Here is an 18985-nt window from a genome sequence, read left to right on the forward strand (position 1 = left end):
AAACAACCTTGATGTTGATAATAGCATATGTGGAGCCGAGCAAGTCTTTCTCTTAAAAGACCGCGATCATAGCCAATGACTTATAAAATTGAATCCAAAATACTTTATTATTCAAAGAATAACTTATTATTTTGTCATTTATTATACAAGTTTATGTAATTAACCATAGGTTATCAATGTTAAATATCTTACTAATAAACTACCAACAGGTTTATTATATCATTTTGATTATTCACTACAAAAAAAATTGTCATTTAGTGACACACAAAAAGTGTCACTAAATATAACATAAGTGCCACTAAAACACTGATGGGTAATGGGTGGCAAAAAAAATAAAGTGTCACTAAGAACGCTGCCGCTAAAAGGTGTTAGTGGCACTTTTTGGTCTGTCACTAAAGATTTTTTGGGTTTTAGTGGCACTTGTTTATATGTTGCTATATACTGTACCACTTTTAGTGATACTTTTTATTTGTGTCACTGCTTAAAAAAAATTATATTTATATTTATAAATATAATAATTTTATATTTTTTAATTATATTATAATATCAATGTAATAAATGTATTTATGTATATTGTGTATATCTTTTTGTATTATATACATCGTATTTATTGTTTAAAACAAATCAAATTAGCAAAAAACATCAACCAATATACTGATATACATCATAAATTACAATCAAATTCATAACCAAAAAGATAAACTATCCAGATTTGTCTATCCATATTCATACACAAAGTCTCTATTATCTCAAAAATTAACAAAAACCCTAAAATATAAAATTAAAATTATAAATTACAATATCAATATACTATACATATTTAAAAATAAAAGAAACTTTAGTAAACAATACATATAGATCTATGGTGGTTGAGGGCAGCCAGGTGCAAGATAAGAAGCGGCAACAATGGTGGTTGGCTTTGGTGGTGGTTGTTGGCTGCCGTCACTACAAAATAGCAATGATAACAAATTAAAATCAAACTTTTGCAAATAAAGATGATGTGAACTTCTGCGTAAAGTAGCTTGAGTGAAACCCACAAACATAGATCATCAGGTAGTTTGCATCCATATCTATTAAAAAAAATTAATCATCAACAATTAACAAATAATTCTAACATATATATACATATATATATATAGGAAAGTTATTTTTAGTCTAAGGTTTTAACAAAGTACAAAAAGTACAAGGTATTTCCTCCTTTTTCTTCCTTCTTCCTTCCTTCTTCCTTCCATCTCCGACCACCACCACCACCACCATGATCATCTCCGACCACCACCATGATCCTCCGGCGACGGCGACCATCTCCGGCGAGAGTTACACATGTGTAACTAACTTACACATGTGTAAGTACAACTTTTTTTTTTAGCATTTTAGGGTCTAAAATTTCTAGGTTTTTTCTTTCGCGAGACAACCACCACCAGCCACCATCATCTCCGACCACCCCAACCACGGCGCCGGCATCTAGGGCTTCGCCCGTACTGTAGCAAACCATCACCATTTCTTGGATCGCCGCCCATCAAATCCATACGATTCCCATATGCGTCCCTTGACGGTCAGCTTAGAACGAATGAGAGCCTCTGGCCCGTACCGTATCCACCCGAAAACGAACCTGATTCTCGCCAGAAAGTTAACTTACACATGTGTAAGTTGTAGTTACACATGTGTACGTCTCGCCGGAGATGGTCGTCGTCGCCGGAGAATCATGGTACTGGTCAAAGATGATCATGGTGGTGGTGGTGCTGGTCGGAGATGGAAGGAACAAGCATGTGTAAGTTAACTTAGACATGTACTTTTTGTACTTTTTTAAATGCTTGTACTATAAATAACTCACCCCTATATATATATATATAAGTGGCTGGATGGGATTTGAAAAAACTTACGGCAAAAAAAAGTGGATAGGTGTTTCTTCAATAACCACGAACGACGGCGGCGGCGACTCAAAGCAAAAGGGGTGGTGGGTTTTGAAAAAACTTACGGCAAAAAAAAGTGGATAGGTGTTTCTTCAATAACCACGAACGACGGCGGCGGCGGCTCAAAGCAAAAGGGGTGGTGGGTTTTTTCTGGTGAGAAATTCCTGCGAAAGAAGAAAGAAACAAAGAATACAAGTATGAAGGCAGAGAATGGAGAAAGAAAAACTCACTTTAATTAGAGCGAAGTTTGTGTATTTTACAGTGAGAGATTGAAGATCTGGCGCGAAGAGAATTTTCGGCGGTGGGTTATTTTCTGATGGGTTTGAGAGAAGGGAGAATATAGAGGAAGGTTGGAGGAGTGGAGGATTTTATACTGATGTAATCTAGACTACAAGTACTACAATAGAATAGATTCTTCCCGAAAACATTAACTACGAGGAATGCAAAAAGGTTGAAAAAACTTGTGCCAATAAATAGACACAAGAAAAAACCCCAAACACGAAGGTCGAGCCATCGGTTTTCACTTCGTGTTGTTTTTGAGGCATTCCCATACATGTTTCGGGGTAAGAGCCAACTTGAGAACAACTAGGAACCAAGCAGACTGAGATGTCTAAACAAGGAGAACTACCAGCCATTATGATGAACAAAAAGGAGACTCGAGCCACTGTTTCCACTCCATTTTACTCTTCTTTTCGCGGTTGTGAATCCATAAGTGAGTTAATGAGACTATTTCGTTGAAGATATCAGGAGGCGACTCTTGCACATTGTTGTGTACCTTATTATTCCTAGTTTTCAACAAATACCACCACCAAACATAGAGGATCCCCTGGAGCCTTTTTCGAGTTTTATTTTTTACCTTCAGATTATCACACCACTCGAGCACATCTTCGGGTTTCCTGTTGGGAATGTTAAACCCCGTCCAAGAACTTAAAAGGGACCTAGTATCTCTTGCACAATTGTAAATATTGAACAGATGGTTAATTGTTTCAACCCCGTTAGGACACAAAGTGCAACGAAAAGAGTTAACATCGATGCCCCCGGTGAATAAATTAATACTAGATGGGATGCCATTTATTCTCATTCTCCAGACAAAAATATTGACCTTTTTGGGCAGCAGCTTGTTCCATATCGACTTGATGCCACTTATGTGTAGAACTTAAGTCCGAGTTTGAGAAACAGGAGTATTTATTGACTACTGGATTTTACAAACTAAGTTGGGAAATGTTACAATTTGTCATAAAAAATTAAACATGACCATCTCCATGCACTTTCTTTTAGCTTAAGGAATAAAATGATTATTCATATATCCACTCAATTGTTCACTAAACAAAAAACTCTACATCTCTAAAGTGTAAACGATTCACAGATTCTCAAACATTTAGAATCGAACATATATATCGTAGATTAATCACAAGAATATCTAGAATTAAATATGACAATGGTCCAAAACATAGGTTCAGTTACCACATGTTGATAATTCATTAGGCAAACATGCATGTGATCTTGAAATCATCAAACATCACCTTCACCTACCCATTTTCATACATTTTCTTTTCTAGACAAAAAAAATTAAAATATCACTTCACTTATAATAATAATTATTTATATTTATAAATTTTACATCTCCATAAATACCACACTCACACCCTCAAACCAAAATCACAAAAACAACACACACAAACACATTTGCATTGGTTTTGATCCATTTTTCTATGCAGCAGAAAGGAAGATCATTCAATAGCAGATCAAGATCATTCACTAGAGCTCGTGTAGCCATTGAAGGCTCATAGTCATTAATTAATCAAAAAATATAATCATCAAATATACTTAAATATATATATATAAAATAAATCTCATTTCCTAATATTTCTCAAATCTTTAATAAATTTTTTTGCATAAAGTTTGCATCTTTTGGTTCTTGATTAATAACCCATCAAAGATATTAATTTGCAATGGCTGCTGTTCTTAATGGTGATCACTTCTTCATTATATAATTTATTAGACATGACATTTATATATATAAATATCGTATTGATTTTTTTTATATATATAATATATATGTAGGTGATGAACGTGAGATTCAAAAGAATTACTGGGTGGAACACTCTGTTGATCTTACTGTTGAATCTATGATGCTTGATTCCATGGCTTCTGATCTTGATAAAGAGGAAAGGCCTGAGGTATATATATATATTCCATGCATTTTTTTAATTTAAAATATCTAAAGATGTATACTTTAATAGTTTATTTATTAGATTTGTTTGTTTTTTGTTTATATTATCATTCATTGGGTTTTGTTGTTATGCATAGTAATCAGTGATCCGGGTGTGTCTGATTGGACTATTTTTTTAATTTTATTTTAAAGGCCTTTTAAATAATGGATTTTTTATTTCAAAGAATCTTGGATCTTGGAATAACTAATACGAGTACATTTCAAGTCAACGTTTAGCTTTTTTGGTAGTGAGTCTTGCTTTTATGGAAGCTTTTAGGATTATTTGGATGTTAATGTAAGACTACGCGGAGTGAGGCGTTCTCACCTCCGAAATGCCTCCAAGTCGCCCCCTAGTCCCCGTGTACACTGCCCTGAGTGGCGATTTGGTGGGCGTCACCAGCCTTTACAGCTATCTTCTCTCCCCACACTTTTCATGCTTATGTAGTAATACACTATTAGCCCCATGTAAAGAGTGGTGATATTAGTACCACTAAAATTGATAAACTTACCACAATGTATAAATTATATACATACTGTACAACTGTTTAATGCACTGTTGTGGTAACCTTATCAATTTATGTGGTACGAAAATCACTATCTCATGTAAAAGGTGTCACGTGACGGAAGTCGCTCCACCATAGAAGGTAGTCTCACTTCAGCTTTTTTTATTTGTTAAAAAAAAACCTGCATGTTAACGTGACGCCACGTGGCGAAAGCCGAAAGTCACCCCTACTTTGAGTAGCCTCATTCCTTGTCTAAGGTGTTGTAAGAGATTTGCCTACTTTTTGACCCAAAATAATTGTTTGCTATTCAAAAATCACAAAGTTTTAGGATATACCTAGTATAGTGGCAAAATTACGATATTGTTCTTACGTTTATTTTTTTTAGATTCAAAAAGATTGGTTTTTTGAAAGTTATATTAAGATAAAATAGCAAATTTGACATTTTATCTATGGAAGCAGACATTTGTTTTGGGACAACCCGAATGGAAATCAGTTGACATCTTTTGGAGTTATGTTTGTGATTGGTTTTATGTATACTAGCAGATCGTTTTTGTATAGCTGATTGGTAACTTTTGTTGATTAACTTATCATTAGTTAATTTGGAGTTAATATATTTTTGTTGGATTAGAATGTATAGCCGTAAGTTGATAGCTGATATTGACAGTAATTTCTGTCTAATCTTGTTCTTTCAACAAATGAGTAGTTGCTTTTACAATAAATAGAAGTAAATCTACACATTAATTGTATAAAATCTCTCTGTCATTGTTATGATACTTGATAGATAAAATCTAAAAAAAAAGGACTTAATTATCAGCTTTGTTGCACCTGGTGTGAAACTGATTATCCAAAAACTCATTATCTGACACTTGTATAGGCTGATAACCAGAAGCGAAATACGTTTATCCATATATTAAAAGCCAATTAGTGTGACTTCAAGCTGCAATAGTAAGATAGTTATTATTTGAAGTTGTTTCTCATGTTTACTCTTTTATTAGGTTCTATCACTACTTCCATCCTATGAAGGAAAGCGTGTCCTTGAACTCGGAGCTGGTATTGGTCGTTTTACTGGCGAACTAGCCAAAACGGCAGGCGAAGTCATAGCCCTTGATTTCATTGAAAGTGTGGTAAAGAAGGTATGCATATGGAGAAAATAAAGTATATTCATTATACGTTGTAATTGTTTTGTCATTTATAAGTACTACTATTCTTGCAGAATGAGAGCATCAACGGGCACTATAAAAATGCCAAATTTATGTGTGCTGATGTGACGTCGCCAGACCTAAGCTTTCCGGCTGAATCAATCGATTTGATTTTCTCAAATTGGTTATTGATGTATCTTTCTGACAAAGAGGTAAGCCTTGGCGCCTTCAGTTTTCCATAATGTTGCGAAAATCCTTTCGTCCTGCTTAACTTGTGTATATATAGATATATATTTGTTGATCGAAACCTGATTACTATAGTAGTCCTACGAAATAGAAATAACTTCTTGATAAATGTTTGTTGAAGTCCCGACGGTTATTGTGATTGAATATGTAGAATCTAGTTTAAACATTAGTTTAAGGCAGTTTAACTTAAACATGTGTTACATCCTGAAGTTAATTCCTTTTTAGTGAATATATAAAAGTTGTTTAAATGGATCTACAGCTCTTGATTCAGGTCATGACACAGCAATTTCATCATGTTGTTATAGTCTTTGTGTTCTTCTACCAGAGGGCTAGTTTTTCTTTTTGTATTGGGTTTCTTTTACTAACGGCTAAATGTTATTTATTTTGGAAACAGGTTGAAGATGTTGCAGAAAGATTTTTGAAATGGGTGAAGGTGGGAGGATATATTTTCTTCAGAGAGTCATGCTTTCACCAATCCGGAGACCATAAGCGAAAACATAATCCTACACACTACCGTGAACCTAGATTCTACACAAAGGTACATATATAATTGTCATTTGACACTATAATATCTGTAATAGGTTTTTCGCATTGCATGAAAATTGCAGTGTTATACTTGACAGAGATCAATATCATTTTACTTTTTGTCATATTAATTCTTTTTTTCATGGGTTATGGTTATTTAGGCCTTCAAGGAATGTTACGTAACCGATGCATCTGGGAATTCCTATGAACTTTCTCTAATTGGATCAAAATGCATTGGAGCTTATGTCCGCAGCAAGAAAAATCAAAACCAGGTACTTTGTTTACTACAAGTTTTCTGGTTTTTGTTTGGGACAGATGTATGCATCAAACTTGAAATTCCGGAAGCTTTTAATGTATTTGACTCCTTCCCATTATTACTGAAGTTTTAATGTGACCCGTTTAGGATTAAAATAGCATAAATATACTAATTCATAAGTTCAGGGGTCTAGATTACCACCTCTATCGGGTGTAACCTATGTAGCACTGAAACGGGTACGTCAAAGGGGTACGGGAACGATACGGGAACGGGGAACGGCAAAACTAAAAAATTCAGGATACGGGTACCGCAATACAAAAATATAGAAATATAAATTATATCGATTTTTTTATAGAGAGAGACTTGAGAATTGAGAGATTATGTGTAATTTTATATGTATAACTGTATAATATATGTTTGATTAGTGATTACTCATTGAATGTTTAGTGTTTAATAATTGGTTTTGGAATAGAAGAAACTTAATGTTAATCAAATTGTATATAATATAGCCTGTTTGGGTTTGGGGAATAGAAAAAGCCCATTAAAACCTTGATATTAGTTAGAAACAGTATGGAAACTTCAAAAAAACGTTTCGGTATCTATAGAAAATTCAAGGAGACGTTTCATACGTGTTTCGTATGCGGAAACGTTTCCATGGAGTTTCGGAAATGGGTATGCCTACCTGTTTGGAGTTTCGGTGCATCATAGGGTGTAACTTATGTTGGATTTTTTTGCAGATCTGCTGGATATGGCAAAAGGTGGCTAGTTCGGAGGACAATAGAGGCTTCCAGCAGTTCTTGGATAATGTCCAGTACAAAAGCAGTGGCATTCTACGGTATGAACGCATATTTGGACCTGGGTTTGTGAGCACAGGTGGAATAGGTATGTCAAAATTTATTATTTCAATCTATAGTTGCTTTATGAGTTTATCCTGTAACTGTGGTATGTAGCATCTTTGGTCCTATTAGGCTCTAACTATGCGCACTCTGCCAGCAAAATAATCACTTTCTTGATTTTCTGTCTAGTCTGACTACATTATCCGATAAAATGAAGTTGCAATGATTAGTTTTTAATGTTTGGATAAACAGGTCTCATATCTATACTATCTAATAAAACAAATCACCCATTTTTTCCTTAAACTTTCTACCTTTGAAAGACCAAAAATACCCTTCTCCTTTATTCACTAATTTATACGTCTCCATCTAATATACCTATAATACCCTTAATGAAATAATTTATAGTATAGATCCCTCAAGACTTAAAATAAATACACTACCACCTTTAACATCAATTATTTTTAGATTCGCCCCCACCGCCGTCCCCACTGCCGTCTACACAGCCTTACAATACATTAATGTCGTTAGTTCCCATATGAAAAGCCTCTTCCTTTCTATTTCTTATAATACATTAATGTCGTTAGTCATTTTTCTCTGTTATTTTCTTGTATAATCAGCAAATATGTGAACATCTAGTTATATGATTAGTGATTAATGTAACTTCTAACAACATTAGCACATCCTCACCTACTCGCATAATCTCTTCAAAATTGCATGTCCAAAGACCATGGCCACTGAGCCAACTCCTTGGGGTACTTTGGTGTTTATCTTTTGATTGGAAGATAGAAATAGAACTTTGTTTAAGTGAATATGGGGTCTATTTGGAGTACACTTTAGTTATATAATGGATCAAATGAGTACAAGTAAAAAGTTAATTAAAAGAGAAATGATTAATTAAAGAATACTTAAGTTCTAAAGATCTTCTAAAATTGCTTTGTGATCATTGCAATTCTGTACTGTGAGCAGACACCACAAAAGAATTTGTTGCAATGCTGGATCTAAAGCCCGGCCAGAAAGTTTTGGATGTTGGATGTGGCATTGGGGGAGGCGACTTCTATATGGCAGAGAACTTCGATGTTGATGTTATTGGCATTGATCTTTCTGTAAATATGATCTCTTTTGCTCTTGAAAGATCAATTGGGCTCAAATGTTCCGTTGAATTCGAGGTCGCTGACTGTACTAAGAAATCATATCCAGACAATTCGTTTGACGTTATCTACAGCCGTGACACCATCCTCCATATTCAGGTAAGATTGCCATATATATATGATGGTTGAGATAATCGGTTTCTGTTGTTTGAATAAATAGACTGTACTTCTGATAATGTTAATCTTTTAGGGGTAAAATAAGAACTCAGTTTCATACTAGTTGCAACAAAACAACACTGATTTTCAAAGTGAAGCTTCTTAGTTACACACCATAGTAGCCTAAATCGACAAATTTGTGCTCCGATTTGGCGATTTCTCTAGACGCCTCTTCATTTTTCACACTAAAAATGTCCCTTTCTTGTTTTTGTATTGGTTCATTATGTAATTATAATCGGGTATTTTCTTCTTTATGGCATCCAGGATAAACCTGCTTTGTTTCGAACCTTCTACAAGTGGTTGAAACCAGGTGGCAAAGTTCTCATTAGTGATTACTGCCGAAAAGCTGGAAAATCGTCTGAAGATTTTGCAGAATACATCAAGCAAAGAGGATATGATCTCCATGATGTTGAAACTTATGGAAAGGTATCAATACATTAGGATACACACACACATAAGATATCACTGTTGGTTTATATGTTAGTGCCATGTTTCCTGATTTGTTTAGATGTATTTCTCAGATGCTTAAAGCTGCTGGCTTTGGAGAGGTGACAGCAGAAGATCGTACTGAACAGGTTTTTTCCATGAACACCCCTCTCTGTATTTTGTTCTAGTTTTTTATTCTAAAGGTTGACCATTGCAAGCCTGTGCAAAGGCGTCCATATAAAGTTGGTTAAGCACGTAGTTCTTTCTTTCTGTCAATGTTACAACCCCAAATTTATTTTGTATTAATAGTGGATGGCACAATGGCCGGGCTGGGTAATGGGTCAAAGCTGTAGTAGAAAAGGGTAAATGGAGGGAACTTTTGCCCTGGTACCACAATTGGATACCCATCGACTCACCCCGTATGAGCCATATGATGCATGTACAATACCTCCATCCTAATCCCTACATGATCTGGGCACCCCGAAGGATCGAACCCGCGCCTTTAGAACTTCACATGTGGGCCTAGGCTTCATTGGTAACGGGTCAAAGTTGTATCAATTTTTATTTTCAGTTTTCTAATATATTTAGTGTTTTAAGAATAGTATAAAACTATATTTTTAAAATAATAATCTAATTTCTTGACTAAAAGTGATTTAAAAGGTTGTATGCATTGAAAGTACATTCGAGTTGCTACCTTTAGCTGCCACTATATAGAGCAGGAAGTAAGTTTACTCATTTGTCATCAGAAGTCAGATTTGAGTCAGATACACATGCCCTTTGCCTAAACTAGAATGCAAGGCAAGGAGCTTTAATGCACTGGGGCCATTGGTAACACTTGTAATGAAATCTGTTGCCTCATTTTCAAAATCTATAATACTCCGTCGTTTTATTCTCCAGTTCATTGAAGTCCTTCAGAGGGAACTAGAAAGAGTTGAGAAGGAAAAGGAAGAGTTCATCCAAGACTTCACTGAAGTGAGTGTTTTATATTTATACCACCTATGGCAAACTTGTTACAATTCTGTTTTTCGGACATGCAATAGATGATGAATTTGTCTTAACGTTTTATGTGAAATTGATATCTGTAGGAAGACTACAATGATATTGTTGGTGGTTGGAAGGCAAAACTGGTCAGGACTGGTTCGGGGGAACAGAGGTGGGGCTTGTTTATTGCGAAAAAGAAGTGATGGCATGATGGGTATTTGTATTTCTAGTATTTGTATGTTATGAACTCAATTTCTAAATAAAAAGACTGGCGCCTGAGGCTCAGCTATCTTGTGGGTTGTAACTTGTAAGTACTATGTGTGTTGTAGAATCACTTCATTGGTTTTCGATGTTTTAATGCATTATATGTGCTTTCTACAGTGTATATTCCATGGTACTGTTTTGTGGTCTTAGTTGGTGTTTCACCCTATAAGACGTTCTAGTTATTAGTCAATCATTATGAATTACAGACTTGCTGTTAAAGGATATGAGATTGTATCATAGATAGCAACTCTGTTACTAATAAATTTTCAATTCTAACAATGTTACAGATCTGGATGATAATTTCATTACCATGTTTGATGGAAAAAAAAAGGTCATCTAGGATAATAATGATTTATTAGAAATAGACCTACTTAGAATGTTAAAAAGACTAAATACACGAAAAAAATGTTTGCAGGCATATGTAGATTGCATTCATAGTTATGTACTCTTGTATGATAAAAGTAAACCTTAAGTAAAAGCTATCTTGTACTTCAAAACATTAAATTACTAAAAACAAGTTTAAAAGTTCAAAATTGATTAAAGAAGTAAAAAAAACAGAACAGAAAAGGCAAAAAGATGTGATATCTGGGTTAACGGATGAAGAAAACAGCCATAACCAGAAGTACTAAAGGACAAACAAAGGGACAGTAATACAGTGTATATATTAATATAATGGCCCCTTGTTATGATATTAATCTAATGGCCACTTGTTAATAAAGTATATATATTCTTTGGTTATATATTGATTAATGGCATGAAATGTGAGAGAATGAGATTCTGAAGAGCAAGTGAGTGAAGCACTGTGTTGATCTTACTGTTTGATCCAATGGCATCTGATCTTAGAAACGAAGATATGTCCGAGGTACGTAGAAATCAAACTTCTTCATCATGTAAATTAGTATAATGTTTAATGGTATTATAACTTTTGTTGTTTTCGTTCTCTGTAACAATGGATCCTTTTTGTCTTGTTTTTTCCCGAACTTATTTGCTTTTGAATGGACATTTCTGTTTGAATAGTTGTGTATTATATATACCAATCATTCTTATTTCGGACTGTAATTAGTTTTCTAATGTGTGCACCTCATGACGCCCACTTTTATGAAGGTGCTCGCGTTCCTCCCACCTTATGAAGGAAAAGTAGTCCTTGAACTAGGAGCTGGTACTGGTCATTTTACTGGTGAACTAGCCAGAAAGGCTGGTAAGGTCATAGCCCTCGATTCCATTGAAAGTGTGGTAGAAAAGGTATACGTCCCTCACCCTGCAAAAGAAGCTCTAGTTATTGTAAAGTTATTTTTTTTTCCTAGTTATAACTAGTTAAGCTTGCAGAATCAGAGTATTAACGGGAACCATCAAAATGTCGAATTCATATGTGGCGATGTTACTTCGGCAGACTTAAACCTTGCAGCCGAATCAGTTGACTTAATCATCTCAAACTGGATGTTCATGCATCACTCCAACAAAGAGGTGAACTGTATATCTTTTTCTTCATGATCTTTCATATAATAAACACATTCAGTATAGCAATATCAAATCTTAACTGATCCATGAAGTGAAGAATTTGTTTTTAGAAACAGGTCAATGCTGCAATCAAACTGCTGAATGAGATGTCTGTTTTTGTAAAGTTTGTTGCTCTGTTAGTTATACATGTATATGCTACCCTGTGGCCTTCAGCACATTGAAAAGAAGTTAGTGCATTAGTTTGTTTCCTGTTTGTTGGAACTAATCCTCTTTGCTATTTAGGAACCTCCAAAGCACAGTTGGTTCAGTACTTCAGTTTGTTGTGGTATACTGTATTAGATATATGATTTCCATACCTTTTTTTCGAGGAGCCTCGTGTATATTCTTAAAAAATATGTAGAACTAGATATTTGGACCATTTTTTTTTATCAGTGACTCAATGTAGGCCATCTTTTATCTCAAATGGGTCAAATAATAAAGTTAACTAAAAGGAGAACGCATCGATGACTTACAAGTCACCCAATGTCTAATTGGCATACGACCTCCTAACCTGTTTTTATTCAATAACTTGGGTTATTATTGTCACGATAAGGTGTATATGTGGTTTTAAAATGGACAAAAAGTGTTTCCGGGTCAACCTGACACATTTGACTACTTGACTGGCAATAAAAATGACTCACTGTAAGACATTGCCAACCCATCCGACATGACCATCTTGTCAACTCTAGAACTAGAACACATATAAGTCTTTCAGCTTATATAAGTGCTTCTTTTGTCTCATTTTAAGTTGATAATTCTTATTCTTCCGCCTCTCTTATCTTCATTGTATGTTCTCTTCCAACTTTCGGCTTAGAAAGTCAATGATTTGACCTTGCTAAATATTGCTTTCTTGCTGGTTACAGGTTGAGGAGATTGCTAAAAGCCTTCTAAATTTGCTGAAGGTTGGGGGATACATTTTCTTTAGAGAGATGTGTTCAAGTGAATCTGAAGACCATAAGCAAGAGAACAACACATTCCGTGAACCTAAGTTTTACACTAAGGTATAAACAGATTGCTCTAAAAAGTTGCAATATTCGATTTAATACGTTAACCAAGCAAGTCGTTTGATTATTTGTTAATGTATAATAAAAAAAGAAATCTTCTGAAGTTGGATCAGTTTTGTTAAAAAGTTCATTCTGCTTAACGTTGAAACTAAAATCAGAAACTTCAAAAAATTTGATCTAAAATAATACATATGTTTGTATGTCTTGCCAATCACTTGAATGTGTATAATGTAATGTTTTCCTCTTGATATTATTGCTTAGATCTGTAAGGAATGTCACATATCTGATACATCTGGTAAATCGTATGAACTCTCTCTTGTTCGATCGAAAAGCCTTGGAACTTACATACTCGACAAGGAAAGTCATAATAAGGTACTTTGTTTCTTATGATTTATATATATAGATAATAGCTATCTAATCTATTGAATTACATACATTGGAATATACTCATTTTGGTCTTCATTGCAGATCTGCTGGATATGGCAGAAGGTGAATTCTGAGGACGATAGGGGGTTCCAGCACTTCTTGGATAACGTCCAATACAAAAGCAGTGGCATTCTACGTTATGAACGCATATTTGGACATGGGTTTGTCAGCACAGGAGGAATAGGTATGCCAAAATCTTTTTGGTCAAATTTATCTGTTGTCCTTACATAATCAGTCAAACATTTACATGTCTAGTTAATACATATCTGCAACTCAAACAAGAATAGCACATCACGCCGTTAGTGTACTTGCATAATCACTTTATACGCATGTTAACTAGGTCTGTTTTGTGTCTTTATCTTTTGATGACAGATAAAAACGTAATTTTCAACCCGTTTATGTGAAAATTGGTCTATTTGGAGTACACTTAAGTCATTGATTAAAGGGATAAGTATCTTGGAATGTAACAAACTTTGAACGAATGTCTATAGTAGGAAATAACTAAAGTTGTGTATATTGTATGTAAACAACTCGAAAATAATGTTTATTGTATGTAAGAAAATATATTCAACCAATTATAATCAGACAAGTGGCACCTCTATATGGTTGCCACGTATGTTTTCTTACATACAATAAACATTTTTTAAAGTTGTTTACATACAATACACACAACTTTAGTTATTTCCTACTATAGACATTCGTCCAAAGTTTGTTACATTCCAAGATACTTATCCCTTGATTAAATAAGTACAAGTATAACAAATAGCTAAAACAGAAATGGGTCACATCTGTTGAATGTTTCAAAAGTTGCCCAAAGTACACTTGAGTTTTTACAACTTCTTAATTTTTTTATTTAAGCAACATTAGCATTTTCTTAATAATAGCTTATTGGTAATACAAATTCCGGGATAAGGAGAAAAAGTGCTTTGATCTACTATGCACTCTTATCACCACACCCCGTCAATAAAAGATAATAACTTAGAACAAGAAATGTGCATCTATGTTAGTTTCTTTTCCTTAGTGAGTCTATTTTATTTTTATTATCCCCTATGCGGCTATGCATTCTTTTTCATTCGTCATTGCAATTTTGTACTGTGAACAGACACCACAAAAGAATTTGTTGCAATGCTGGATCTGAAGCCTGGCCAGAAAGTTTTGGATGTTGGATGTGGTATCGGGGGAGGTGACTTCTATATGGCTGAGAACTTTGGAGTTGACGTTGCTGGCATTGATCTTTCTGTAAATATGATCTCTATTGCTATTGAACGATCAGCTGGGCTCAAATGCTCAGTTGAATTCGAGGTTGCTGATTGTACTAAGAAAACGTATCCTGACAATTCGTTTGATGTTATCTACAGCCGTGACACCATCCTGCATATTCAAGTAAGATTCGTAGGAAACACTTAACACAACTAGTAATTTGATTATCACAGTCTAAAGTTGGAAAAGCACCTCCAAACACTCCCTAAATCATTCAAATTGCAATATAATCAGTTTTTTTTTATCTCTGTTGTTTTCTAGGATAAACCTGCATTGTTCCAAACCTTCTACAAGTGGTTGAAACCAGGTGGCAAAGTTCTCATTAGTGACTACTGCCGAAAAGCTGGAACATCGTCCGAAGACTTTGCAGAATACATCAAGCAAAGAGGATATGATCTCCATGATGTTGAAACTTATGGGCAGGTAAATCAATAAATTAAGATATATGTTAATACCATGAGTCCTGATCCATTTATTTGTCTTCTTTAGATGCTTAAAGATGCCGGCTTTGAAGAGGTGACAGCAGAGGATCGAACAGAACAGGTTCTTGACTGATCCTCCTCTCCGTAGCTTGTTTTAGTTGTTGCTAAAGGGTGATTCTGAGAGCTGGAAGCCTATAGGCAGACTTACATGAATTATTGGTTATTCTCTAAATTCTTTTAGAGTGTAATAATAATAATAGCAGTATTGATCTTGTTATATTGGTACATACCAAATTACAAATTATCGGTTAAAAAATTTAAATCCGCCACAAGAAATAGCAATATGTGCAGGCTGGGTAATGAGTCAAAATCATAATTTTCTGTAGTCAAGGATGCAAAGCTAGGGAGCTTTAATGCATTCAGGTCATTTCTACCCTTGGTTCAATATCATTTATGCCTCTTTTCATTAATTATACATAATTGTAACTTTTTTTTTCCCGCAGTTCATAGAAGTTCTGCAGAGGGAACTGGAAAGAGTTGAGAAGGAAAAGGAAGAATTCATCAGAGACTTTACCGAAGTGAGTGTTTTTCACCACCTATAGCAAAGTTGTTGCAGGTTTTCTTTCATAGAAGGAAATGCAGTAGAATGTGAATCTGTGTTAATCTTTTACGTGAACATGATATATGCAGGGAGACTACAACGACATTGTTGGTGGTTGGAAGGCAAAACTTGTCAGGACCGGCTCCGGTGAGCAGAGGTGGGGCTTGTTCATTGGGAAAAAAGAAGTAATGGCATGATGGATATTTGTATTCCTTGTGTTTTATGTTTTGAACAACCCGATTTCAAAATAAATAAGATTGGTGCATGAGTCTGGGACACCTATCTTGTGGGTTGTAATTTAAGTACTCTGTGTGTTATATTTTAATGCATTAGCAGTTGATGAGTTGCCCTAGTGCCACTTGCTGTCCGACCACGAGGAACAGCTCCCCCACTCCTATCGACCAAGAATCTAGTAGTATCTTTCTGGTTTTCTCGTCAGTGATCAATTGTCTGACCCTGATCGAGACTCAATCCAGGGTTCCTTTCGCTGGCTCACCACATTGGTCATCGACCTAGCCTGATTCAACCCTGCCAACCTCATGAGGTCTTTCACGGTCTCACCTGCTTATTGCACTAAGCAAGTCTCTTTGCCTGACTTGTTAAGTAATGACGTAACTGGTTTTTACACTCTCCATTTGTGGCCAACGTTTTGGATACTGGTATGTACATTATTGGTAGATAAATTACAAACTATTTAAAATGATCCAATGAGCGGCATTTCTAAGTCTGGCAATGATGTTTGGATCCTGGGACAGGGTTCGAGTCTGAGCAGGCGAGGTTTTACCTCCAATTTAATGTCGTGCCTTCTATAGCGGTTAAATTGGTGGGTTTTTCCTCCCCTGTGGTCCCTCACTTCGTGGATCGATCGCTAGTGCACATTCAACATAGCGTTCGGACTCATGTGCCTTCCAGAACCAGGGGTCTTCGAGCCTGCTGCGTACGATTAGCCAGCCTTGCGGCGGCAAAAGGACTGCCTGCCCGTATGGATGTATCAGCTAGCCCTCCCGTGACACGAACGTTAAAAAAAAAAATTAAAGATTATGGAGCCAACTATACAATATAATATAATTATAATTATAACTAGGATTGAGTATGAATCGGTTTGGTGAATTTTTTTTTTATAACCAAACACCAAACCAATCCTTTAGGTTTTTAAAATATCAAACCATATGTGTTTGGTTTATAACGGTTTGGTTTTTTGGTTTGTTGAGTTGGTTTTTGGTTTTTTTGGTTTATAATTGGGTTTTTTGTTTCAGATGTACAAGGCTCGTTTTTCTAAAACCATATCATAACAAATGAAATTTCGCATAGTAAATTTTTTTGCATAATATTAAAAGTCTAACTAAATAATCATTCACTGAACAACTAATATAAAATACAAGACATTCAATTATTCATGACTTCATGCATGTATAAATGTTAAATTACTCAAAGTCCACTTTTATAATCCATATCACATTTTACATACTCAAATTAAAAATTTAATGTCATTAGGAAAATGCATGTATATTAAATGGAAAATGATTAATGTGACTAAAATGTAAGCCTAAAAGTATGTCTAATAAATAGAGATCCACACATGGAAATTCAATGGTAAAGATTATGAAAGAGAATGTGTCAAAAAATGAATGCATTAGACACACTTTTACTCATATTTGTTAGGAATACCTGTCATTACCCATATTATATATATATATATATACTAAAAAATAATATGTATTGTACAAGTCTTTTAAGCATAAAATGTACAAGTTGTTATAGCACATATTAACTTTTACCAATTTTTATTTTAACCCCCAAAAGTTTCTATCTTTTAATTTTTACTCCATATGTATCATTTTCATTTTTTTGACACAAAATTTTTAGGCTCTCATGTTTCTATCAAACAACTTTCACACAGTTACGGTTTTACTTTTAAACATATGGTTTTTAATTATTTACATCCATCTTTATATATATGTATATATATACGCATAATGTATTCAATATATAATAATTTTTATCATCATTACGTCTTACTAGCATTTAAAACATTAATATATTTCTTGTTTATGTTTTTACTAGATTATAAGCAGCGTGAAACGCGGAAAAAACCTATAAAAGAAATTACATTTAGACGTATAAAAAGTTAACACAGTGGTATAATAAATACTTAAAAGCTATTGAAAAATGCCAGAATAATAAATAAAATTAAAAAAATGAAAACAAACGGGCTGTTTTTCTCATAAATCAACCATGGTATAAATATAATTTCAAAGACTATGATTTGACAATTGTTTTTGATCATCCACCTTACATGTGTTTTATAGATTCACGTAGTATCACAAATGATTATATTTTTAAAGATTACAACATACGTTTTTTTCCAGTAAATTGAAAGCTAAAACGATTGGTCCAATGCATAGAGGTAGTTAACTACATATAGTATAAAAAGTTATAAGGATTCACGGTATCCACAAGATAATTGGATACACAAATAGTAGTGGTTTTGTAGAAGTTGATTTTATGCCTATGATCCACAAGCATGTAATCACCTTCATTAAAGCCATAGCGAAGTTATTTATTTTCCTAACGCCTCCTCCATTAAAGAGGGACTCGAATGGAACAACTTTTGGGTTGTACTTATACGTCTGCTTCCAAAGTAAGACATTTTTAACCCAGATACAATTTTAACATATGTTCCAAATTCCTTGAATGCATCGATGTCAGCCATCTTATCGAACACAATTTGATCTGCCATGATATTGTATATAGTGATATGGAAGCAAATATGTAATATTTATTATGCTAATGTGTAGTTGATATATAATATTCATACATTTTTCATATCACGATAATGGTTGTTTGTCACAATATTTCCTATGAACTCATTCAATGATTCACTATAAACAATAAAAACCCTATTCTCCAACCTTAGTTATATATCATTAAGTGTATAGTTATACTTCATAACATAAGGTTAATAACCATAATCCAATACAATATTATTTGTTATTAATTATTTGTAAGAAATCATATACGAAAAATAAACTATAATGGAACATATATAGATCATAATATTACTTGACACAAATTTAGCAACTGTAAATATAAATGCTAACACTTATTAAAAAATCAAATATTAAAAAAGTTTTAAGATTGATTGACATAGCTTTTTTGAAACAATAATTATT

At 34.2% G+C, this 18985-nt stretch overlaps 2 protein-coding genes across 2 annotated transcripts; both read left to right on the forward strand.

The window, feature by feature from the left end:
• Positions 1–3564: 3564 nt before the first annotated feature.
• LOC122605975 (phosphomethylethanolamine N-methyltransferase-like) lies at positions 3565–10723 on the forward strand. The gene is made up of 12 exons (XM_043778940.1): positions 3565–3881; positions 3975–4090; positions 5621–5758; positions 5839–5976; positions 6405–6548; positions 6697–6807; positions 7529–7673; positions 8594–8874; positions 9196–9357; positions 9453–9506; positions 10255–10329; positions 10443–10723. The coding sequence occupies exons 1-12, from the start codon at positions 3863–3865 to the stop codon at positions 10539–10541; spliced, it is 1482 nt and encodes a 493-aa protein (XP_043634875.1). The 5' UTR covers positions 3565–3862; the 3' UTR covers positions 10542–10723.
• Positions 10724–11666: 943 nt separating this feature from the next.
• On the forward strand, positions 11667–16164 carry LOC122605280 (phosphoethanolamine N-methyltransferase 3-like). Its single transcript, XM_043778189.1, has 10 exons — positions 11667–11844; positions 11929–12066; positions 12963–13100; positions 13365–13475; positions 13572–13713; positions 14632–14912; positions 15051–15212; positions 15279–15332; positions 15715–15789; positions 15902–16164. The coding sequence occupies exons 1-10, from the start codon at positions 11686–11688 to the stop codon at positions 16007–16009; spliced, it is 1368 nt and encodes a 455-aa protein (XP_043634124.1). The 5' UTR covers positions 11667–11685; the 3' UTR covers positions 16010–16164.
• Positions 16165–18985: the final 2821 nt, after the last annotated feature.

Source organism: Erigeron canadensis, chromosome 6 (genome assembly GCF_010389155.1).
Source record: "Erigeron canadensis isolate Cc75 chromosome 6, C_canadensis_v1, whole genome shotgun sequence".
NCBI classification, from domain to species: Eukaryota; Viridiplantae; Streptophyta; class Magnoliopsida; order Asterales; family Asteraceae; genus Erigeron; species Erigeron canadensis.